This window comes from Gymnogyps californianus, chromosome 21, assembly GCF_018139145.2.
Source record: "Gymnogyps californianus isolate 813 chromosome 21, ASM1813914v2, whole genome shotgun sequence".
Taxonomy (NCBI): Eukaryota; Metazoa; Chordata; class Aves; order Accipitriformes; family Cathartidae; genus Gymnogyps; species Gymnogyps californianus.
The window spans coordinates 3,530,768-3,553,495 of NC_059491.1; the positions used below are offsets into that span (position 1 = coordinate 3,530,768).

At 42.4% G+C, this 22,728-nt stretch overlaps 2 protein-coding genes across 7 annotated transcripts in view; one reads left to right on the plus strand and one right to left on the minus strand.

The window, feature by feature from the left end:
• Positions 1–22,728, plus strand: part of SDF4 (stromal cell derived factor 4) — a 248,560-nt gene that overhangs the window by 210,311 nt on the left and 15,521 nt on the right. Inside the window, exons 2-3 of one of the 6 annotated variants that reach the window (XM_050909304.1) lie at positions 19,878–19,910; positions 20,799–21,164. In XM_050909304.1, coding sequence (XP_050765261.1) covers positions 20,857–21,164 — 308 coding nt within the window. In that variant the 5' untranslated portion in view covers positions 19,878–19,910; positions 20,799–20,856. Of the gene's footprint in view, positions 1–18,752; positions 18,771–18,795; positions 18,887–19,123; positions 19,436–19,746; positions 19,911–20,148; positions 20,173–20,798; positions 21,165–22,728 lie in introns of those variants that run through there. The other 5 variants (XM_050909307.1, XM_050909305.1, XM_050909303.1 and 2 more) reach the window with 5 other exon arrangements.
• On the minus strand, positions 15,855–18,575 carry B3GALT6 (beta-1,3-galactosyltransferase 6). The gene has a single exon (XM_050909309.1). It carries the CDS (start codon positions 18,573–18,575, stop codon positions 17,532–17,534), a length of 1,044 nt encoding a protein of 347 aa, XP_050765266.1. The 3' UTR covers positions 15,855–17,531.

A 22,728-nucleotide genomic window follows, 5' to 3' on the forward strand; every position in this document is an offset into this window, starting at 1 on the left:
CAACCAAGTATTAAATATCCCAATTAGTGCAATTCACAGTTATCGACAACACTGTTTTCTTTCCAACATTCCCCAAGGACAAGAAAATGTTCTGTGTGAATCTGAAAGCTTCAGAAAGAGGCGGCGTTCATCAGTAGGATGCTGCAGTGTTCAACATATGGATCTCCAGAGCAGATTTGGGGCTGGGTAGAGGTAACACATCAGCTTTCTTAGGCAGCCAAGGTAAACTAGACTCAACAGCCCTAATCCACCATCTAAGGGGGGCATCTGTGTAGCAACAGGCATTGTAGCAAATGGCATTTGTTGGACTCTTGCTTGCAAACAGCAGAGCTGAGAAATGAGAAGACAGTAGGCCTGAACTAGAATACATTTGCCTAGCAGAAGTCTGTGTCGCTTCAGCATCTGCACAAGCCTCCAAACACAGGCATTTATTTTGCATTTCCACCTGCTTTGTGGAAATGAGAAGAAAGCTCTGAAAGATAGTCTTCGTAGTCACAAAATGGTCAAGGGAAAAGCACAATAATAATAAAACAGTTTCTCCAGTTTAGACTGTAAATCCAGACGTGTTTCTGGCTGTGCTCTTGCAAGCTCTAGTCCCTGCCAAACTTGTGCTACCATCTTCAGTTTGTGATTGTTACCCGATGCAGCTACATTAAAATGCTGTTTGCCCAAGCTCATTTCAGTAGTTTGTTCTAGATTTGCTCAGGAAAAAAAGGGTAAAAAAAATTCCTCACATTTCCTTCCCTCTAACCTGGCTACCTAATGTCATTCACAAATAAGGGCATGATCCTCCAAACTCAGGTGTGTGCACTCGTTATTAAGCACACATGCCAGTGAAATGCAAGATTGACTTCTGCAGGATTGACTCCTGAGGATCAATGATTACTAAATGATCATTTTATCCCAATTTCTATCTTTAATTTTTTTGTTTTCTCCACCTTCAGTTTCTTGCTCTGTAAAGCCAGAGAGGGAAAAAACACAGCTGCAGAAAGATGCTGGATTTCAAGAGTTAAAAAACAACAGTAAAAAAAAATCATAACTGCCTTTTAAATAAACATCAGTGTTACTGATCCAGTTGTTTATGACTCTCTGTTCCAGCCCATTTCACTGACAAAAGCCAAGTGAAATTAGCATTTGATGCCTGAAAAGAAATGGAAAGCCACAGGCCTCACAGGAAAGGGGAAGCAGTGAAATAAACAAACTCTGATTACATGGAAGAGGTTGCGTGTTTGCTTAGAAAGAAATCAGTGAATCACAGGTTGTTTTCAGTCAGGAGAAGAAGAACACATTCTGAATAATTCAAGGAATGGAGACACTTCAGGACCTCAGTGCTGCTGCTGTGCAGCCTAAGGAGAGATGCCACAGCAGCCTGGGGGCCCAGGTAGGACTGTGAAAACATGGCTCAGTTCTTTGATTTTGCTCCTGACCGGCAATGTCAGCAAGTTCCTTGTGGTCTGTTAACTTTTGGGGCTGGGAGACTGAGCTGATTAGCTTGAGTTCAGCATCATGCTAACATGGTTCTAATGTCTTCCTGAGACAGCCGGCTTGCGTCAAGCTTGTAGAGTAGGAGACTAAGCGTGGATCTGAGGGATGATGTATAGTTGTCATCTTGGACTCCCTGTGCCTCAGCTCCCCTCTGAAATTACTCCATAGCACTAACCTTTTTAGCAGAGATACTGTTGAGGATAGATTGAGCCTGGGAAGTTCTCTGGTAATGGGAGCTCCACTTAGTATCTGAGCTAAATGGAAGTAGCTCCCTTCAGCTCCTAGCGTTTATAGAAGAACTGGCCTAGCACTTCTAATTCTGTCTGCAAGGACAGGACCTTCCAACTGGCTTTGTACCTGTTTAGTAATATCTCTGAACACGTCTCTTTTTCTTGACTCTGAATAATCCTACTCCCAAATGCTGCTAACTCAGCCTCTTACAATTCCCTAATCAAGGAATCTGCAGCCACTTCCAACGTGCTCCTGGCTTGTGCCTGTTCTTTTGCTAGGGGTTCTTCAAAACTGCACTTCCTGTGCCACGAAGAAATCCCTGGTCAGTATGAATTCTAGCCTGCACATGGAAGGGGAATGAAGTGGGAGGAAAGGAAATTAGGGCCTTTGATCTCTTATTTCATCTGGAAGACATTGAGAGCCAAATGCTTTTGCATAAACAAGCTGTCAGAGGTAGGGAGTGAACAGATCCACATGGATTGGGTGGGGTGCTCTCTGCACGAGCCGACGTGGAACTGATGTAAGGCAAGCGATGGGATGTTTCCCAAGCATTCCCCTGCCTGGTGATGTAATCTCTCATTTGTCATGTGCCCTGGCCAAGGCTGATCTCTACGCATGCCAAGGATGAGTGGAGACAGACTTGCTGTCAATCCTAGGATAATTAACGTTGGAAGAGACCTCTGGAGGTCTCTAGTCCAACCTACTGCTCAAAGTGGGGTCAGCTTTGGGGGCAGACCAGGTTACTCAGGGCTTTATCCAGTTGGGTTTTGAAAACCTCCATAGTTGGAGACTGCACAACCTCTCTGGGCAAGCTGTTCCAATAATTGACTGTTTGCATGATGAAAAAAAATTTTTTAATCCAGTTTGAACCTCCTTTATTTCAACGTGCCCATTGTCTCTTGTCCTCCTGCCATACACCACTGCGAAGAGCCTGGATCTGTCTTCTTGCTAGCTTCTCACAGGTATTGTAAGCTTCCTATTAGCCCCCCCAAACTTTTCTTCTCCAGGCTAAACAAGCCCAGCTCCCTGGGCCCTTGACCATATTGCTTCTCAGTAGCTTGTGTCTGGAAAGAGGCAGCTGAAGCATGCCCCACTTCCTTGGTAGTGCCGGGAGTGTGTTCTGGGGTCCTCAGACAAGAATTTATAGGCCTATGAGCAGGTTAAGGCAACTACAATGCATGATCAACACACCAAACAAGCAGCAGAGGAAGGAATTCTCAAACCAGGGCACCCACTTGCATGACCCACAGGTGGCTGGGTGCTGTGTAGCACCCAGGAATCACACAACTCATAACATAGGAATTGGACTTCTGAAATCACATTGCCTTTAGTCACCAGCCTTCCTTTTTCTTCCCAGGGTAAGAACCTCCTCCCAACCAAACAAACGAAATTCTCCCCGACTCCCAATCCTGTCATCTCTCTGCTATGATCATGCAAACTTTACCCCTTCTAGGCTCACTGGTCTTCACCCTGGTGATCTTTGAAGTGACCTGTATAGCTCACTTGGAACCACTGCCTCGTGATCAGGTCCCCAGCTGGGAGACACTGACTTCACTCAGGCATTGCCCACTTCTACAGGCTCCTACCCGTCACCCCAGAGCAACTCCCTGGGCTAACATGGCTCTGGGTCTTTTGTGGTTGTGCCTTGCTCTTTTCCAAAAGCAAATGGAGCAGAGAGCTGTTGCTGGTGCACTGTAATGAGGATAAAGTTTCTCTTGTCGCAGCTGGAATTAAAATCAAGGTCATTTTACCCCTTCAAGTTCCTCCTTTTCATCTCAGTCCTTCCCCAAACAGGCATCTGTCTCTTCTTTAGTGACCCCAGCGCTTAGGACAACTGGGACAGGACATGCCTGCCTAGTGGCTGATTCCACCCAGTTGCAATATTTATGTATTTCTTGCTGTGTCTCTCTCTTTGGGACCCTGCAGCTTCCTGATCACTGCATTTCATTTGTCTCAGGTTTTAGAATTTATTTCGGTGACTCCAGTCCTGATGTCTGAGACTGGCTGAAAATAGTAACTCAGTCTGATCTTATCTGCAGCTATTAGAGACTTCAATTATACCCTCCCGGGACTATCTGTTACTCCTAAGAAATTAGATCTCAGTTATTGTTTTCTTACCCCTCTCCCTGTCCTCATAAACCTTCCAGCTATGGGTTTTGCTTTGATGAAGCTTTTCAGGAGCCAGACTGGACTTTTACAAAGTGTAAGATAATCAGGCGCTTCCCTAAGTCCAGCCATGCCTGGATCCCAAAGGCCTTTGATAGCTTTGCTTCACAAAGCCCTGAGAAGAGGTAATGCTATTATCAATTTACTGAGGGAGAAACTGAGGCATGGAGTAGTTATTAGTTTCATTTTAAGAATTATTTCCACTGGATTCTGTTGGAATAATGGATACACAGCACATTAAGAACTCAGGGCATTGCAGACCATGGTTTGGCAGGCCTGCCCATGGCTACAGACTAATCCGATGGTAGGCTCCAGGAGTCCTGACTACAATTAATTGGTCAGTTCTTCCTTTATAACAAAAAAGTGACCAGCCTTGCAGGCTGCATTAACCAACGTTCAGCACCAATATCTTGCTGCTCCAGCACTCAGGAGTAGATGTTACTTTGCACTTCCAAGAGAGAGAGGGTTCCAGGAGTAACTGCATCCTCCAGCACCTGGTTAAGGAGCTGGCTAACCAGATTCTCTAAATCTGAAGGTGTGGAGAGCAGGCTCTCCTCTCCGTTCACAGTGCATCACCAGTAGCTCTTCTCCCTTTTGCCAGTGCCTCTTGTTAGGGCACCCTTTCGCCATTCAGTCATGTCTCCTTGATGGAATCTCTCCTCTCTGTCTACAGCCTTCCACTGCCATGGTGAGCCGTCCATTGCTCTCTGCTATAGGGCAAGAAGTAGCAGCTAAGTGACCCACCACCCTGAAAAACTTGGCAGAATAGTGTGCTAGAAGGCAAGCCAGAGAAGAAAGATAAAACCTCACCAAACGTCTTACTAGCCAGGAGTCCCTATGAAATCAGGGATTAGGAATGGTAAAGAAAGCCAGAACAGCTATAACTTTTCTAACTTCTTGTGCACAGCACCTCATATTTGGGAAAGTCCCTGTATGGCTGAAGATTCCCCTGACATTCTTTGCAGCCAAACTCAGCAAGATTTGTTTTTAGGAAGGGACACAGCGTAGCATTCGCCAAGAAGCCACTTGCTAGGGACTATGAGAGACTAGCTGCAAATTAGGGCAGAGACAGCTGAGAAAATTGCACATGCAAGTGTGCAGTGTGTAAACATCTAAGGAACTACAAAAGATACTAAAATTAATCTAAGTCTGGCTTAGCTCCTCGCCTCCTTGATCTTAGCAGAGCCATAGATTCAGGCCTGGAGCTCAGCACAGCACATTTATAGGAGTGGTTTTCCAGTGCGTAGAATGCTTGTTTTATTGAGGTCAAGGCATGGAAAGAAAGACAAATATATTAGACAAGATAAGATCAGAAAGATTAGACCCAAAACTCCAGTTCTTAGCACCTCAATTGCTGGTATGTTTGCAATCAAGATCTACTATCTCTGGCTTGAGTCCTTCCCTAAAGTAAATATATAAAGTAAATATTTGTAACTCTTGTGGCTAGGATCTGTTCTGGATAAATGTTTTTGCAGTGTCTTGTGCTATGATGCTTCAAAGCCAACTGGAGCCATTTGGCACTATCCCAAATTAATTGATCACTGGCAACAACAACAACCTCTTCCTTTATTTAAAAAAGACAGTGTTATTAATTTTCCAGTCCCCTCTGTTGCTTATGTATGGTGCACTTTGCACTAGAGGCTCTTTGTGTGGAACTTCTCTACTTGTCCAACGCTTTAGATTTCAATTCTGCACATCAGCTTGCTGCCTGGAAAATAAACAGATGCTGTAACAGGACTGACATTCCCTGGATCTTGGCTGTCAAGCAAAGCAGGGAATGACATGGACCACCAGAAGGTGGGGCTTGTGGCCTTAAATGACTAGACATTCTTTAGCCTCCCTGTCAACTTGCTAAAGCATGCTGCTGTGCCAGGCAGAGGTGATTGCCTTGGCGTCTCCAGAAATCAGGGCCAGAGTGATCATCAAATAGTGGGTAGCAGGGGGTGGATGTGTGGGCTTGTGGCTTTTCGAGTTTTCATCAAAACATGAATCAGTGTCTAGATTTTTCCACAATTTTTTCCATGTTTTCATTGAAACCGATAATAAAAAAAAGAGAAAGAGGAGAGGATGTGGAAAGTATGGCTGAAGTTTGGATTTTATGCAATGTTTGTGGCCTGGGTATAAAAGCATAAGGCTACAACAGCTTGGCAACAGTGCTGGAACGAGGCCAGAGCTGTACCACTCCATACCCACTAAGGCATAGATAAGTATTCCTGCATTACAGCCTGTGTGCCGACAGAAACCCTGGCTGATCTGAGCGGGACCCTAGGCAGGGCTAGAACCATGCTGGGACACTGGTGTGGAACCCCACCACGGCTCTGCTTTGCCTGGCATACTCTGGGGTTCACATGTCTAAGCAGTAGTGTAGGCAAGTCCAGAGACAGGGCCTGATTCTCAGAGCGGCTCAGTATTTCCCTGGAAGTGCTGTTGCACTCACAGGGGAATTGTTTTACTGAGTGGGTGCTGTTCAGAATTAATAAGGGCTTTTGAATCTGACTCAGAACAAATATTTATTTCCCCTGCAATTACATGTAAGTATTGATAACTCATTCCTTAACTCTGCTTTTACAAAATTCTTTTAACGCTCCCTAAATTTCAGCATCAAATACCATGTGAATATTTTCATTAAAGATAATGAGTAATTAGTTCCCTATCCCAGAAAAGACTCACCTGAGAATCTCCTAGATTCGATCACTGTGTTGATAATTTTTAATAGGTTTCATTTCTACATATTCTTTAATCAACCTAAAAGTTCAAGGAGTCATACATAGACATTTTTCAGAACTGAATTCTTCTTTGAATATTTTGGGAGAGGGTTTCCCTTAAGAAAACTAAATTTGACAACTCAAATCAATTGTACTTTCAGCTGATGAAACCACAGAAAACCTTGACTGAAAGGCGTGAGGGCATGGGGACTGGGGGTTTTGGTTTGTTTTGGCTTGTTCTATAAAAAATATCCACTTCATTGAAAAGCTATTTCTCTTCCACCTGCCAACCCTCCCCCCAACAACAACAAAGTCCTTTGATGTAAAACTTTTGGCCAGTTTAACCACAAACATACATAGACAAGAAAAAGTCATCCAAAGATTTTGGCAAATCATAGCTGCATTTTTTTCCATAACAGGCATAGTTAGTTATCTTTCCATAATCCTAAGTTATTGTAGCACCCAAATGGTGTCTAAATTTCACTATCATACTGACCAAAATGTGGCTCATCATTTTTAGTTAATTTGCTTTCTCTGTTTTTGGGGGCTTTGTGGGCTTCTACAAAGGTTTGTCTTTAAAATCTGGGTGTGCATCGTCAATCATTAATTACATGGAACAATATGTTGGCTCCATCCTCAATAATTCCTTCAGAATTCCATTTCTGAATTGGAAAACTTTTTTCCTTTTCTCCCCGATCATCCATTTGAGTCTGTGTTAAACAGCAGATACTTATTAGAGAACATAGCTAGATTTTAGTCATAAACAACTGCCTTTCAACGCTGCTTAGGTTCCTGCTTTGATTCTTTTTTTTTTACCAAGGAACACATTCCGTTATGTGCTCTTAAAGACACATAGTGACATCTAGTGACTGAACTGTATACGGCAAGTAAACAGGAAAACTATGGAGAGTTCCAAATGGATTACCTTGCTTCAAAGGTCCGCTTCAGTAACAAATTTGAAAGTTATTTTGAATTCTTTATAAAAAAATTGAAAGAAAAGCCTTATTTTAAATCTTTGTAGCAAAGAGGCAGAAAGAAATTAGTTCATTATATGTATGCGAAAGACTTTAATTTGGATGAAAATGCATTTTAACAAAGCTGGAATACACATTTTAATTGTATCAGGGAAAACAGATGGACAATACCCACGTGGGGATGTCCCTTTAAAATAGTTGGGCCTAATCTTCATCTGTAGCTGATTTGTGGCTTCCCAGCTGATTTCCTGAGGTCAGTAATAAGGTGAGGACCACCTGGTCTTTATAAAAGCAGCAAGAATAGCTCTGTGAGATTTTTTTGGTGTGGAGTATTTGGGCTGTGATAATGGACATCATCCTGTGGAAGTCACATTGGGTAAATGGCTTTTATTTGCAATCTTCCTGGAAAACAGGAAAGGTAGATGAGTCGAAAGGCTTGTTTTGGCTCTCAGGCAGATGGTCTTTGAATAGTGCTCCTCTAACAACAGTTGGGCTGTTGCAAAAGAGAGCAGGTTTGGAATTGGAGGAGAGGTAATGTATTGCTTGTCTATTCTGGAGTCCTGTGTTATGGGGGGAAAAAAAGCTTCCATGCTCCTCTGAAAACTTATATTGAATATCTGGTGTTGTGCATTAACTGCAAACCTTCAGCTGATGTGACCAATTCAGCCCTATCTTGCTTGCTTCTCTTTTGCTATGTAAAATCTTGCTTTGGGGTTAATAACCCCAGCACTTGTCGAAAAGCCATCTGAAGGGCTAATCTGTTTAGACTTAAAGGCTGACAATTACCATTGTAACTCATTGACAATCTGCTAAGAGTGCCTAGATATTCATGGCTTGGGGAAGTTACAGACGGAAACAAAACTACCTTAAAAACAGGTGGCAGTTAGATGGCTTAGTTCTGTTGTCACAAAGAGGATTAAAATCTGTTGGATTTGTAAAGTTCTGGCACGTTCCTTTTGAAAGGAAGAACTTATGATCAGCTTGTGTGTAAGATTTGGAATGCTATCACAGCTTTCTCCTTAGTAAGGGGAGGGCATTAGCCGAACAGCACCAATGACTAGTTTCTAGCTTCTGATCTGTTGCCAACTTCCTACGCGATCTTGGACAAGTTACTTCACCTCTGAGCTGACTTGTTTTCACTGTAAAACTGAAACACTGTGTGCCCTTGGTCACTGATTGTCTCTATATTTTTCTATAATACAGGAATTCCATTTTTAGGCAACTTTCTCGGTTACTGGCAGAAATCTTAATATATATCTTCTTTGGTGGATGACCTGGGCAGCCTGTTTTGAATTAGCTCTCTTGACTTGCATTATTTGTCAGTCTTCTCCTCTTTATGTTCACTTCAATAGCAATTTGATCATTTGTGTTGGAACTAAAACATCTAACATCATGTAGCAAAATAACTCATCTTTGATTCAAGGTTTTATACTTGTGCCTTTATTTACTTTAGATTGCTTGGCCTTGGAATAATTTCTGAACTAGCTTTCTTTGGAATTGGATGACTGAGTTTGAAGCAAGCTTTGAGCAATGAAAACTTGCTGTGTCCCAGAGACAATAATTTAAAGATACAGGGTGGCTAGGTCCTAAGTAGAGCAAATAATGCATAATTCATGGTGCCTCCCAGCAAACTTGGGGGGTGGGGAGGAACAAAACCAACAAATCTGGTCCAATCCACTTGCTTCTGGTTTCCTCAGAAACTTGTAGGAATTGATAGCAACTGAAAATCAAAGATTATTTTTTTACTATGACTCTAGGCACCAAGCAGGGTGAATAAATATCTCAGAAAAGGAGAATAAAAATGTTTGTCCTGACCTTAAGTTGGGGTCAAAAGCTCATTTCCCTGTTCTTGCACTTATGTGGCTGTCTCCTTGCTACTTGAGAAGCGGCAGAAGAAATACTGATGACTTGAAGTCTAGATTCTGTTTCTGAGGTACACTACCCCTGCATCCCAGTGCAGTGGCGAAGCAAGGATAAAGGGTGTTGTACTGCCCTTTCTCCCTGGGGCATGCTGGCACAGCAGGACTGAACACACTTTTACTTCTGTTAGGAACATCTTCCTCAGTACTGCGCTCTGCTCTCCCTCTTTCATGACTACCTGGGAAACTGCTGAGGTAGGGGAATAACAAGAGTTTCCCTGCTGAATGTTTTTAGTTTTACCTAAAAACATTGCTTGGGCACTTCATGATTGTAGTGCTTAGCTGGATGTGATTATTGCGAAGACTCTGAATAGCGTGCAGTGTTGCTGAAGTCAAATTTCCTTATCCCCTCTTACTGATACATAAATTGCTTTTTGTCTAAATGTAGATTGAGTTTGTATTGTGACTTAGACATTCAAAACCATGTATAGATTAAGAGTAAACTGGGAGGAGAATCCAGCGTCATTTTTGTGGCTCTGATTTTCTCCTACCGTGGATACTGCTGGGGAGCAGAAGCACTACTGGTGACAGAGCCTTTGAAATGATACTGCATTTGAGTAGATAAATGTAGGATGGGACTATTTTACTATGGTAGCCCAGAAAAAAGGGGGAACCGTGAGGTACATGACAAGCCAGATTGAAATAGCTCTTGTTGACTTGTTTAAAACCAGTTCTTCTCTACTCTGATAGTTAGTAGACCAATATTCCTGCCAGCCATGGCTAGAGCAGAACCAACACACTTAAATTGCTTCTCTGGCAGCACATGGAAGTATTAACTATGTTAAATCCTTTGGTGTTTTCAGTACCTTGCATATAACTGGAAAATAACTTTTCTCGATATTGTAACAGGTGACATGGTATGATCTCTTACAAGCTATTAGTGGTGTCTTGTTTTTCAAATACTCTAAGGAATTGCAAAAAATGATTGAAACAACTTCAGTACAAAGTTGCTACATGAATAAAAGTAATAAGGGATCTGCTGACTTATATTTTTTGGCCCCCAAGTCTACAAGGTGTACCCAAGGTTACTAATGAGGAGAGGTTAGAACTCCTGTTCAAGTGTGTTTTTAATGTTTAACTACAGCACTTGTAATTGACAAGAGTTCTTTAACGTGATTTACTGTTGGACTTACTATTTCAGCAAAAGAGGAGATTGCATGTATTATTTGGCAATCGTAGTGCTTTTGAATTTTAATTAAAGCTCAATACCACTGCTGCTGGAATGAGGTGAGTATGAAATTTTGAATTTAATTATGGCCTGTAGGCCAGGATGCAAGCATGGAATCCAAACCCCCTGCTCTGTATGGTCACTTGGCTTGTCTTAAAAATTCCAGAGCATTGAAATACTTCCTTGTTCCAGTCTCGGTAGATGAGAAATTTCAGACTTGCACTTCTGTTCTTAAAATGAACAGGCACGTGTTTACTTAGCAACATATCTATAAATATCTTACAAGACATAAATCTTACTATTTGGCTTACCACAGTTCTGAATTATACTACGTACATAAAACTGAATACCTGTTACTCGAAATGAGAATGCCGCTACTGCCTGCAGCTTCAATGCTCTATTTCAAGGGAATGGTACTCTGGACGCTTCCTCTCCTCACTTAAACTACTTAGATATGGCTTTCCAGGTATGCATATCTTCTTCTACCTTCTGCAGAAAGAACATCAGGTATGACACCTGGATGCTTGAAAAAGGCTTGTGTTCCTCATAGGCTTCTGCATACTGGAAAAACACAAATCATAAGCTGCTTAAGATATGCTGATTGTAGAAGTTAGATGCATCCTTACTGTGAATTTCTAAGTATGCACATCCTGAGATGTCTTTGATTTCAGTGAAATGGCAGCAAAAACATTGTGTTGCGATCTTAATTCTACTTTAAATAAATCTTCATCAGACCTTAGTGTTTTTAACTTACTAATGCACTGGAGAAGTGTTTTTATTATTACTTCTCTGTGCCTCTACCTTAGCAAATACAGCATCATAAATACTTAATACAAATGCCATTGAGCAGATGAGTTAAATGCTCACTATGGGCTAGGTCAGAAGCGTACCTTTTGTTCTCCACTTAGGAACTAATCAATATGGCTAGCAATGTATTAAATTTGCCAAAGCTTTCCATGTGTCAGGTGACTGTGACGCTTTGAGATCATAGTATTAAACGGGAAAATTACTGTTGGTTTTCTGGTCAGAGTGTACTTTATTACAAACACCTCCAAGAAAAATCTTAATAGGTAATTGAAGAACTGCTAGTGAGAACCAGGACACTTCTGATCAAAAGTAACAACTTGGTCTTACTCAGAGTCATCTTGTGCTTCTGGGTTCGCATAGATTGGTTTATTTAGCTAAAACCAGAGGTGTTTCTCTGGGCTAGAGCCCAAAATGTGCTTCCAAGGTTTTGGCAGAAGAAGCAGCAGCAGCAAGAACACACTCATTTTGAAGAGAATGGACTACCTACTTCAGCAGAAAGTTAGCGCTATTTAAGCTGCCTGAAGTGTTGAAATGATTTGAACAAATGTTATATTGAAAATATTTTCAATTCTTTGTCAGAATGTTGCTAGTATTTTTGCTTTTTAACATAAAACAGGACTATAGCCAATGGTGTTTACGGATGTCTAACTGCTTAAAATATTTCTTAGCTAAGACCAGAATCAATACATGTTTTAGTCAGAGAAACCCATTTTCTGACTGCATTACAGTTTAAGTCATGCCCCTGTGTTGCTACCAATGTAAAATTAGGATGAACAGGTACATGTATTTATACATGTGCAACCCAGTGGCATTCCTTCTAGGCCACTAGCTACTTCGGGGTTCTGGCATGCTGATCAACGTCAGTAATAATGACTAACTGAAGCATTTCTGTGCAATTGCTTAAGACTGAGCCAATCCTCTGTGCCTCTCAGTGGGATAATAAAATGAAGGCAACCACACTTGTATCTTTTCTTACATACAACAAGCAATCACCTATACAGCAAAAGTCTTTTATTAAAAATCACAGCACACAGATCCTTGGCCAATAAAGGCATACATGAAAGGACATAAATACATATACAGTACGCTTATGCAATTACCAAGAGTTTTCATCATCACAGATAGCTTCAGGTTTCTAGCAGTTTATTTCCTATATAAAAGCTGAGCAAATAAACTGTGTGCCACACCCCACCCCCAAATGGTAAAGTTATGTGGCTGCAAAAAATGTGCAATTTCATTCCATTGTTTAAAACGTACTCAGCACAGTACCCCACGCTAATTCTGTTTCATAAAGGCACACTTGCAGTATCCTTCAGCTTCAGATAGACTACAAGTAACAGACTGATCTGTTTCCAAGTTTTACTAGACATTACCTAAATAGTCTGTATTAGAAAGTAATAACTGGCATATTATGTTGGCATAAAGTAGTTCCAGTTCCAAGGTAAAAGCATATCTTACACAGGTACACGTAGCAACAGATTTGAGTTTTGCAGGCAGTGTGTTCTAAATAAAATATATAGTAGTGTAGGTGTTGACAGTTTGTCAAGCATACAGCAATACCAAAAACATATTTCAACTCTGATGCTGGAGCTGAGCTGAACAGAAACTAATAGAAATGCAACCTTAATCATCTTCCCATGTTGCTTGGCTTTTAATCAAATCTGCAAAGCTAATGCCTTGGCCCCCAAAACATTAGCCTTAACAGATATGAAATACAAATTCAAATGCTCAAAACCGAGGCATTTCAACTACAGAAAATGTAACATTTCTCAAAAGTATGACACATAGAAGCTGTATTTGAGAAAACTTCACATGAACAAGGCTAGACATTCAGGAAAGTATTCAGTTACAGGAATAGTAATTTCTAAGTTGGATTTGGTTTTTTTAAAATCTGGAAATGACTATAGGAATTCTTGGAGGCTTGAGGGGTTTTTAAGTGGAACTGTTTGTTTATTATGGCAATTAATGTTTTAGCTACTTATTTTTACGCACTAAAGTGATTAAGTCATGTTGCACGTAACTTAAAAAAAAATTACTGGAGAATAGAATCAACATTCTAGTTGAGTTTATGCCATTGTCAGCTTTAAATATTTCAGTATCAAGCCTTAGATATGATCACGGAGAGGGCACGTCATGAACAATTAATTTCTCTACTGTATCTATTAGCTCTGGTAGAATGCTAAATGCCTGATTTAAGAAATAATTTTTTTAAAAATCTGTAAATAATAACAAAAAGCTCAATAGTGTTACAGATCAACACAATGGTAGTCCTGAATGGATGCCAACATAAGCTTATAGACTTGACACAGTTGCCTAACTTTGTGTAACACGCTGGTATCTAGAAAAGCTAAGGTGATAACTTTTCCCCATACTAACAATAATATTAAAAATGCAAAGTATTTATGAAGAGAAAACTTGGAAACCAGCAGAAACACTATTTAAAAAAATAAAAACCCCAACATATCGCTAACCTATTGCCACTAAGAATGGCTACAAAAAAGAAGATAAATCTGTTCCTGGATAATTTTGTTTTCACTAAGGCCCACAACAAAACTCTCCACTCTAATATAGCTGCTATAAAGACCAAAACCCGCTTATTTCTCAGCAGCACTTAAACATCCTCCCAAATGCTGGACCCACTGAAGTCAGACTCCTCCCCCTGACTTTCAAGAGAGACAAAGATTACATCATGGTTTTCAAGTATAAAAACATCATATACTAGACTTCTGACACGATGTCAGGAAATATGGAACCTAGTCCTGAGAAGGTATGAAAGATAGCCTTTAATTACTACTTTTAAAATATTCAATTCATATGTGGTTCAAAATGTGCTTTATATTTTGCTTTAGAAAAAAAATGGGCTCAAAAATGAATTTTGGACTGAAACATTTAGTGACTCACTCATGCAATACATGGATGTTTCTTGATTACTCAAAGTAACATTAATAGTTCTTTCACATGCAAATTCTTTCTAGTAAAATAATAATAATAAAAAATCCTGTACCAGTCAATGTTTTTCTGGGTTTTTTCCACACGTGGGATGTCTGCTCTCTCCCAAATGATTCAATTTGCTTTTAAAATACCAAAAAAGTCTAAAAACTTCATCTTTTACTTTTGTGGAATTTCCCAGTTAACTGGGATTGAAATCTAAGCGCCTTATTTGCAGTAAGGGGGCGTCTACTAAGAAAACTAAAACCACTTACCAAAGGACAAGAATCTGTCAAGCCTTCCATGTTAATTCGTTTTGCAACTAGAGCAAAACATGGGTAACCTTAAACAGAAAAGGGTATAACGAAGCTGTGTCAGACCAAGATCCAGATATCAAGTATGTAAGAGTGGTCACCATCATTTCCGAGCTTCATCTTGCAAGCACGTAGGCAGTGCACCTAGGCAGGCAACGAGCTGTGCTGCTGTCAAGAGATCTGCTACGCTAGGTACTTCAGGGTGCACACTATTCCTGACACTTGTGTAAGAAACTCTTCAAGAGAATTCCTTAACTATTATGTATTTGTACGCATAATGTTTTCCATGGGGTCAAATATCAGATGGAGATCCAGCATTTCTCCACCATTAATTTTGCTAGCAACAAAAACCACTTTTTTTTTTAGGGGGCGGGGATGGGAGTTGTGGGTAGGGAGAGTCAAAGTCAACAATGTAAACAACTTCGATGAACACAGTTACTGACAGAAATGGATAAACAGTACATTCTTACTAGCTTGAGACATGCAGCAGACTTTTGATCTGCAGTTCAGATCCCAGTACTTTAAACAATGGCTTGTACACCACGAAATTCAAGCACTGCTTGATATGTAATTCTCATGGACGTTACAGTACCTCCTTAAACAAATTTAAAATGACATTTAACTATCTTATTTTTCCTATACATAATACATTTTCAATATTTATAAATAAATACTCACATTACAAGCATTTAATCACATATATACACACAATACTAGTGAACCCCAAGTGGCAAATAGATATTTTTTAAAATACTAAAACCAATTTAAATTTCCTGTAATCTTGTTAAATTCTTGTTTTGGAATAGTATACCTTGCTGAAAAGCACATCTGCCTATCTGTCGATACATAAGCATGCATTAGAATGGACACATGCTAAATAACTTTTTTCAGTATCTTTGTTTTAGAAGCAAGTCAAAGATTTGTTCAAATTTTCAAAATAGAAAATTATCATCCTCTGCAGAAGACTTTTCTTATTCCTCAATAATTTAATCAAAACAAGAGAAGAATAACAAAAAACCTCATACTTGATTCCTTTGGTATAAATCGCTAATTTGCTAATTTAAGAAACAAAAATACAGAGATATTGGCACCCCTTTTTTTTTTTTCTTTGCAATTTGTCTCTTCCTTCAGGTAGGAACAGACACTGACCTAGGGAGAGGAGGAAATGAAATTGTATGAAAGTGCAGTGTGCAACAAACAGTAAAACTGACAATTATGAATGCCCTTCAGGCATAAAAGTAAAAACTCTGCTTATACTGAAAGATCTGTAGCTGACAAAGGTTACTGGAAGTCAGTAGCTCTATACTAGTACTGGAAAAAAAGTGTTTCTGTGGTGTATTAGAGCACCTGCCATTCAAAAATGTTTGAATTACAGGCTTACCTAAAGGTTTGACGATAAATAACATGGTGAAATTGTGTAAGTGATCTGTTCTACAGCCAAGAATGTCCTGTCTCCGTTTACTGTTCAATACTGCATCTGATGCTGACAAGCTCTGTCAGTACGAGTATTATTTGTAGTGTAGACAGGACTAAGGGACATAATTCCATTTACTGACATATCACTTGAGCAATTAACTTAGATCACCTGTGAAATTATTTTTAGTTCCACTAAAAGGTGCTACTGGAGAGAAGGAGGGGATTCACACAGTCTAGCTTCGGGCACCTAAACGTGGCTGTTGGGGGATTAGTCTCCTTAGATTGCAACGTATCTCCCGAAAAGAGAGACAAGGTTGTCCTCAGACAGGAATTTGGGGGGTGGGGGAACCTATTTCTCTCGACTACATACAGAGTTTACTTTCTTAGCTGAGTAACCCATGTTAGGTCAATCTTGTTTGAACTCCAAATAGCTTCCACTGATCTAATCCTGTTAATTTGCATTTCACAGAAGTAATCCAGAACAATATAAATCTGAAGCCTCAAACGTCTGACCTTGTAGTAGTCAGTGAGATTACTTACTGTTGGGAGGGGAAATGTTTCTTCATACACAGTGTGTTTGGAAGATAAGCTAAGAACAACACCTATACCTAACAACTGAAGGCTAGCTTTGTACCATAGCTATTTGCCCCCAAAATAATATATTCTGTATCTGCCAAATACCATAACTCATCCACCTTTCTAAATATAGACTTACTCCGTAGCTGCCAGGTAATTTATGTACATGATGTCTTTAAAACAACAAAAAGCTTACAGACAAGTCACACAGAAGGTCTAATAATTCCATTCTTGTAAATCGGAGCACTCGCCAAAGAACCGAGGCTCTCCCTCCCCTAACGCAATTATCCTAGGTAAAATTGTTCCCTTTACTTGACTGCTTGTGTCAATAACCAGCCACCTGGTCCCACTGGCAATAGCAGCTGATTTGCGACCCCATTAGAATCTTCAAACCTTGCCAAACTGACACTTCTTCCTTGCCAAGAAATAAACAGCAGATGCTAGTTTCACAATCTTATAGATAGCATAAAGGCCTGTTCATGATCTTTAGCAAACAAATCTTAGAATCTGTTAAAAATCTTCCAGCAACTTTTCATTCAAGTTCTCTGCCCCAAATTTTTTGTACTATCCACATTTTGCAACCTATTATTTGCCTTCAATCCTGTCATATGAGCCTTTCCATGCTTTTTGTCATCTGTTTGTTTTTTTCTTTTTTTAAACATCTCTACATCATGCCACATCAGTAGCTCTGAGGAGTTTCAGGGTTTCATTGATCGTGACATAATGAATCGTGCAAAATCTTTTGAGTAATTTTTAAGCCCTAGTTACTGGGATTCTCCCCAAGGAACAGTAACCAAGCTCACAGAGTCCATCAACATTCTGCCTTTTCCTTCCTCAGACTTTCACGGGATGCCATCCTTCCTTTGGCAACACTGTGAAGGAGGCACTCCCCAGTCATACATGTAGGAAAGCCTGAGCTTAACCTCTTCCTTACAGAGCTTTCCTTCTTTAGCCAGGGTCTGGTGCTTTTCCAGCATGTCCTCGATGCTTTGCTTATGAGTTACTATGTACTTATTGTTGCAACCTCGTGACTTATACTCAGTGTCAAAACGAGGGTCGTGCACTCTCTTCACATCAATGGGAGCCAGCCACACTCCCAGGGAGACATCTTCACTCTGCCACATGTTCAGGTAGTCTCTGCTAAGACGCAAATAGTGCACCAGATCTGCAGAAATCACATAACCACCACCCAGAGCATAAGGTAGATAGTAGTCACAGAGCACCCAGGCGCTCTCTTTCCATTTGCCGCCAGATTTCACTCGACCGCGGCCAGAAAAGAAGCCCCAATAGAGGCGACGCGGCTCCTTGGCTCTCAGCTCTTCCACAAGCACATCCAAGCGTACGAAGGTATCGTCGTCAGCCTTCAGGGCAAACTGAAAGTCCAGGTGCAGATCCAGCCAGACGTACGTGGCCAGGACTTTAGCAGTCAGGTTCTCGTAGGAATCCCGCAGCTCTGGCAGAAGGAGAAGGTCTCTGTGCCGGCTCTGCTCTAGCTCCAGGCTACGAAGCTCCTCTGCCCCGAGCCCACCCGTGCCGATCACAAAGCGGCTCCAGATGTCATCGTGGGGGGGGCGCCCAGCGGCCGAGAGCCACGTGCTGCGGATGATGCTGCGACGCTCGCTGTACTTGGGGCCGCTCGTAATCAGCACGGCCAGGAAGGCCGTCTCCTCAGGGGAGGGCGGTGGGGCTGCTGGGGGATGCGGCCCCCTGGCACCCCGCAGCGGCAGGGCTGCAGGCTGGTTGTGCGGGAGCCCGCGGGGGGCTGGCAGAGGCCGGAGGCCCTCGGAGGTGCACTTGGCCAGGTAAAGCAGGACCGCGGCGAAGAGCAACAGGCCGCCCAGGCCCAGGGCCGTCTTGTGGCGGCACAGCAAGCGCAGCAGCTTCATGGCCGCGGGGCCTCGACGGGGCGAGCGGGCCCCGGCCGGAGCCCCCTCCCTTCTAGGCCCCGAGGCCCCGCCCCCCCCAGGATTTAGGCGGGAACGGCAGGAGTCCCGCCCCCGGAGGCTGTGAACGGCTTACGGCCGCCGAGAGGGGACAAGCTTCCTGCGGGAACCCTCACCGCGCTTCGCCGTCCCTCAAAGGTGGTTTCATGTCTCCTCCCTGCCTTTTCTCCGTCTCCTCGGGGAAGCGCCGGCTCGGGCCAGGAGGAGGAGCGGCTCCGTCCCTGCCTTCCTGCTGGGCCTCCGGCGCGGACTCGGTGGGTACAGCGGCCGCCGCTTCGCTCGCCGCCTGCCTTGTGGGGAAGGGGTAGGAGGAGTGGCCGCGCCCTGCACCACCTGACCGCACACGACGGCGCCTTGCGGCGGCCATCTTGCAGCAGGGCATGCGAGGCCGAGACGATGCCATTTTGGTTGCGGGCGCGTCGCGCCGGCAGCTGTCTTGGGTCACGGCAAGGGAAGCCGCGGCAAGCGCCGTGTCAGCTTAGGGAGGGCCGGCGCCTGGGCTGGCTGTGCTTCCAGCCCTAATGGGAGCTTTGGTGCATGGCGGTGCTGCCTCGTTTTGGCACAGGAGAGCACGTAGTCTTGTGAAAGTAGTCGTGTGTTAGCTAGCTGTTGTTCTGATTTCAAAAGGGTTGGTAGCGGCGTGTTACGTACAGAAGGTAGCATTTTAAGGGCTCCCAAGCAAAACAGATAAGCGATAAGTACAAAACTGGAGATCTACGTATAGCCAGGAGAAGGGACCTGACAGGGAATTAAAAAGGTTCCTTGACGCTTGGAGAAGAAGGTCTGCTTTATTATTAATTGAGGTAAGAAAGAGCATGTGAGCGACTACGTTCAAACTTTTAGCGCCCGGAGTTTTGCCTTCCCTCTTTACCGGGTGACGGCAACCGCAAGGCGCCGGCAGCTGCGACGGATCCAGGGGGACCCGCTCTGAGGGAAAATGGCTGCCGCAGGCGGAACAGGGCGCTTTTCTGCCCTACTCCAAGATGGCCGCTCCCCGCCCCTCTACGCACGCCCTGCGTTTTGACGAAGTTCCTACGCAGCGCTGGCCCCGCCCGCTCTCCTCCCTGCGCCCGTGCCTCTGGGGCGGGAGTGGGCTTGGGGTCTTCCGCGCCGGCTGACGTCCTTCCGTGAGGAGCTGCCGCGGCCCGCACAGGGACCGGGGGAGCGGGGCGAGGGGCAGCGAGGCCGAGGCCGGCCTCCCCGCGGCCTGTCACCGTTCTCGGAGGCTGCGTCCCCCTCCTGCAGGGAGGGGACACGGCGAGGGCCCCAGAGAGCTTGGTGAGTGCATGTGGCCCTTCCTGGAGCGGGGTCGGGACCGCCGCTGCCCTTCGAGTCGGGCAGGGGAGCCCTGGCCGCGCTTCCCCTCTCCAGCGGAGGGTTAGCCGTCACCGCTCGGTCTGTGACTCCGTGCCCAGGGCTCTGCTGTGCCTCGCGGGTCTGTGGATTTTGTGCTCCTCGACGCACCGTCTGTCGGGCTGTGGTCCTTTTCCTGTCCCTGCGGTCTGCGAACTCCTATGTGGCAAGGATTTTCAGCAAGCAGGTCGTGACAGGTCCCCCCCTGGCGTTGCTTTTCCTGCCGGCAGTTTCCTCTGTGTTTCCAGCTCCTCTTTATGTGATGGCATTTGTAATCATATTTCCCTCAGTCCTCTCTTTCCAAAAAGACCCTAACGTCTTTCAGCCTTTCTAAAGAGGTGGTGTGTTGAGATCTCTGGTAAGCTGTTGTGCTGTCGTGGCTATTTCTGCAGCTTGCTGGGAAGTGCAGTGCTAGTGTTAGGGACATTGCCACAGCTGAGCTTGGGCTGCACGTTCAGACAGTGAGTGCTTTGTACGCTGGGTTGACTTCTCAGTAAATGCTTGGGTTTCAGTTGTCAGGTCAGCTCATGCCATAACACCTGAGGACGGTTTTCAGAGCAGAACTAGGCCATTTAAACAAAGTTATCTTCCAAAGTCCTCTGACAGAGATTACAATTGTGCAGACTGAATACTAACACAGATTAATTTCTTGTCATGTAGTTATTATTTAACAGGCTTTTTTATTCTTTCACAGCAAATACTTGTGTGTGTGTGTGTGTAGGTTCTGAATTTTAGGAGATGTTTTATTAGTGACATAATGTCTATTAATGTCTAGAGTTTAATTTGTATGTGTTTTTTCCTTTTTGTTTTTAGATCATTTAATCCAGTCACAGTAATTTAATCAGCCAATATTTTGAATAAAAAGGAAAAAATGATGTCAAGACAGGCCTTTCTCTGCAGTTTGGGATCTCTGTATTTGTCCCTTCTGTTTGTATTTCTTCTAATGGATGTTTATGCAAGGCCTGCAAATAATTCGGCCCTCAAAGAAAAGCCAGCTGACAGTAAAGATGAGAATGAGATCTTGCCCCCGGATCACTTGAATGGGGTCAAAATGGAGATGGATGGACATCTTAACAAAGAATTTCATCAAGAAGTTTTTCTAGGAAAGGAGATGGAAGAGTTTGAGGAAGATTCAGAACCCAGAAAAAATAGGAAGAAGCTCATGGTCATCTTTTCAAAGTAAGTTATGTATATTGCCAAGAACAGTGCAGCCTCTTTCTCTGATCTTCAGAGTAAAATTTGCAAATTTTTCTGTAATACTTAAAATTGCAATGATGAGGGGGAAGCATCATACTATAAGCACTATGTTCATGTTATTAAGGTATTAACATACCTGTATAAACCATTCTCAGGAGTGAGAATGCGTGTGTTGAGAGTCACGATCAGTATACAGGATTGGTGCTGTGGTCTAGTAAAATTTTTGACAAAACATACTGTTTCAGTGTGAAAAAACCTACATAGATTCTCAAGGTATGAAAATTAATATTACTGTTTCCTGGCTCAATGAATAATCAATCACACTTGTATTTTAGATCAAGGAATTAGTAAGGAAGGGCTTCCTTAGTGGTAGGATGCTCCATGCAATGAAATGGGAGGGTGGGAGTTTGTTCCAGTTTTGTTCTAGCAGTAGTATGCTCTATTGCTTTGCTGTAAGTTTGGTTTCAATTGGCAATCTAAGTTCTTATTTATTGCTTAGTCTTATATTCCATCTGGATCTTGTTTCTGTTGTGACTTCTGCAAATAATTGCAGAGGAGAAACACTGAAAAGACAACAGTAAAGGCAGAAGGGAAGAAAAGGGACAGACAAACAATGGGGTAAGGTTGTGGTAAACAAACTTAACAGTTGCTTTCTGTTCATAAAACTTTTTAGTAGATGCTAAGTGTCTAAAATTTGAGTGTTTCAAATGAAATACATGAAGGTTAAAAATAATTATGCCGAACTGCACATACCAAGAATGCAGAAATTGACATGACAGCTTTCTTCATTAACTTAGTAGTGTTGTTAACAAAACATTTATCTCCTCAGAATTTAGAAAAAGAGAATGAGAATAAAACATGAGAATAGAAAGATTAAATTTTTCTTTTGTAGCCTTTTTGAAAACTTCATCTAGCGCTTTACTTGGTGTAAAAATACTAACTTTACTTTTAGAGGTTAGGTTTGTGTCAGCTGATAAACTGTCAGATGTTTGGAGGTCAGTAAACATAATGGAAATGGAAATCAAAATCAGTGCATGTTTTCGGCACTAGGTGGCAGAATCGGCTTTAGTTGCGTTTTTGCAATGGAGGATTAATTTTATTAGAACAGCTTAAATTACATTGGTGCTCTTAATGCTGATGATGGTGTGGGGGTGCCCATATACTTGATGTAAAATGAGAAGGCTTAACAAAGCTTTTTTTTTCTGCAAACTTTTCATTAACAGGGAAAAAATATCAGTAATAACATTGGAATTTTTTTTTTCCCCTGGTGTTCTCCTGAGTAAAGGTAGCTAAAGCAAATAGGCAAACCAGACTGCCTTTTTCATTTAGAGTAGAATCCTTTATTACTGTGTCTGCTATTCAGACCACTCACTTCATTGGTAGGATATATACAAATATTAAGATTGTGCTTAGAAGGTTTAATTTTCTTTATTGCTATATGTTTATTGGAAACATTCAACTGGTGGTTAGTAAATTGTCATTCTGAAATTGCAAACTCCGTTCATTTCTGCCTGTTTTTTATGAAGGAGGTTGTCTTGGGAAGCTT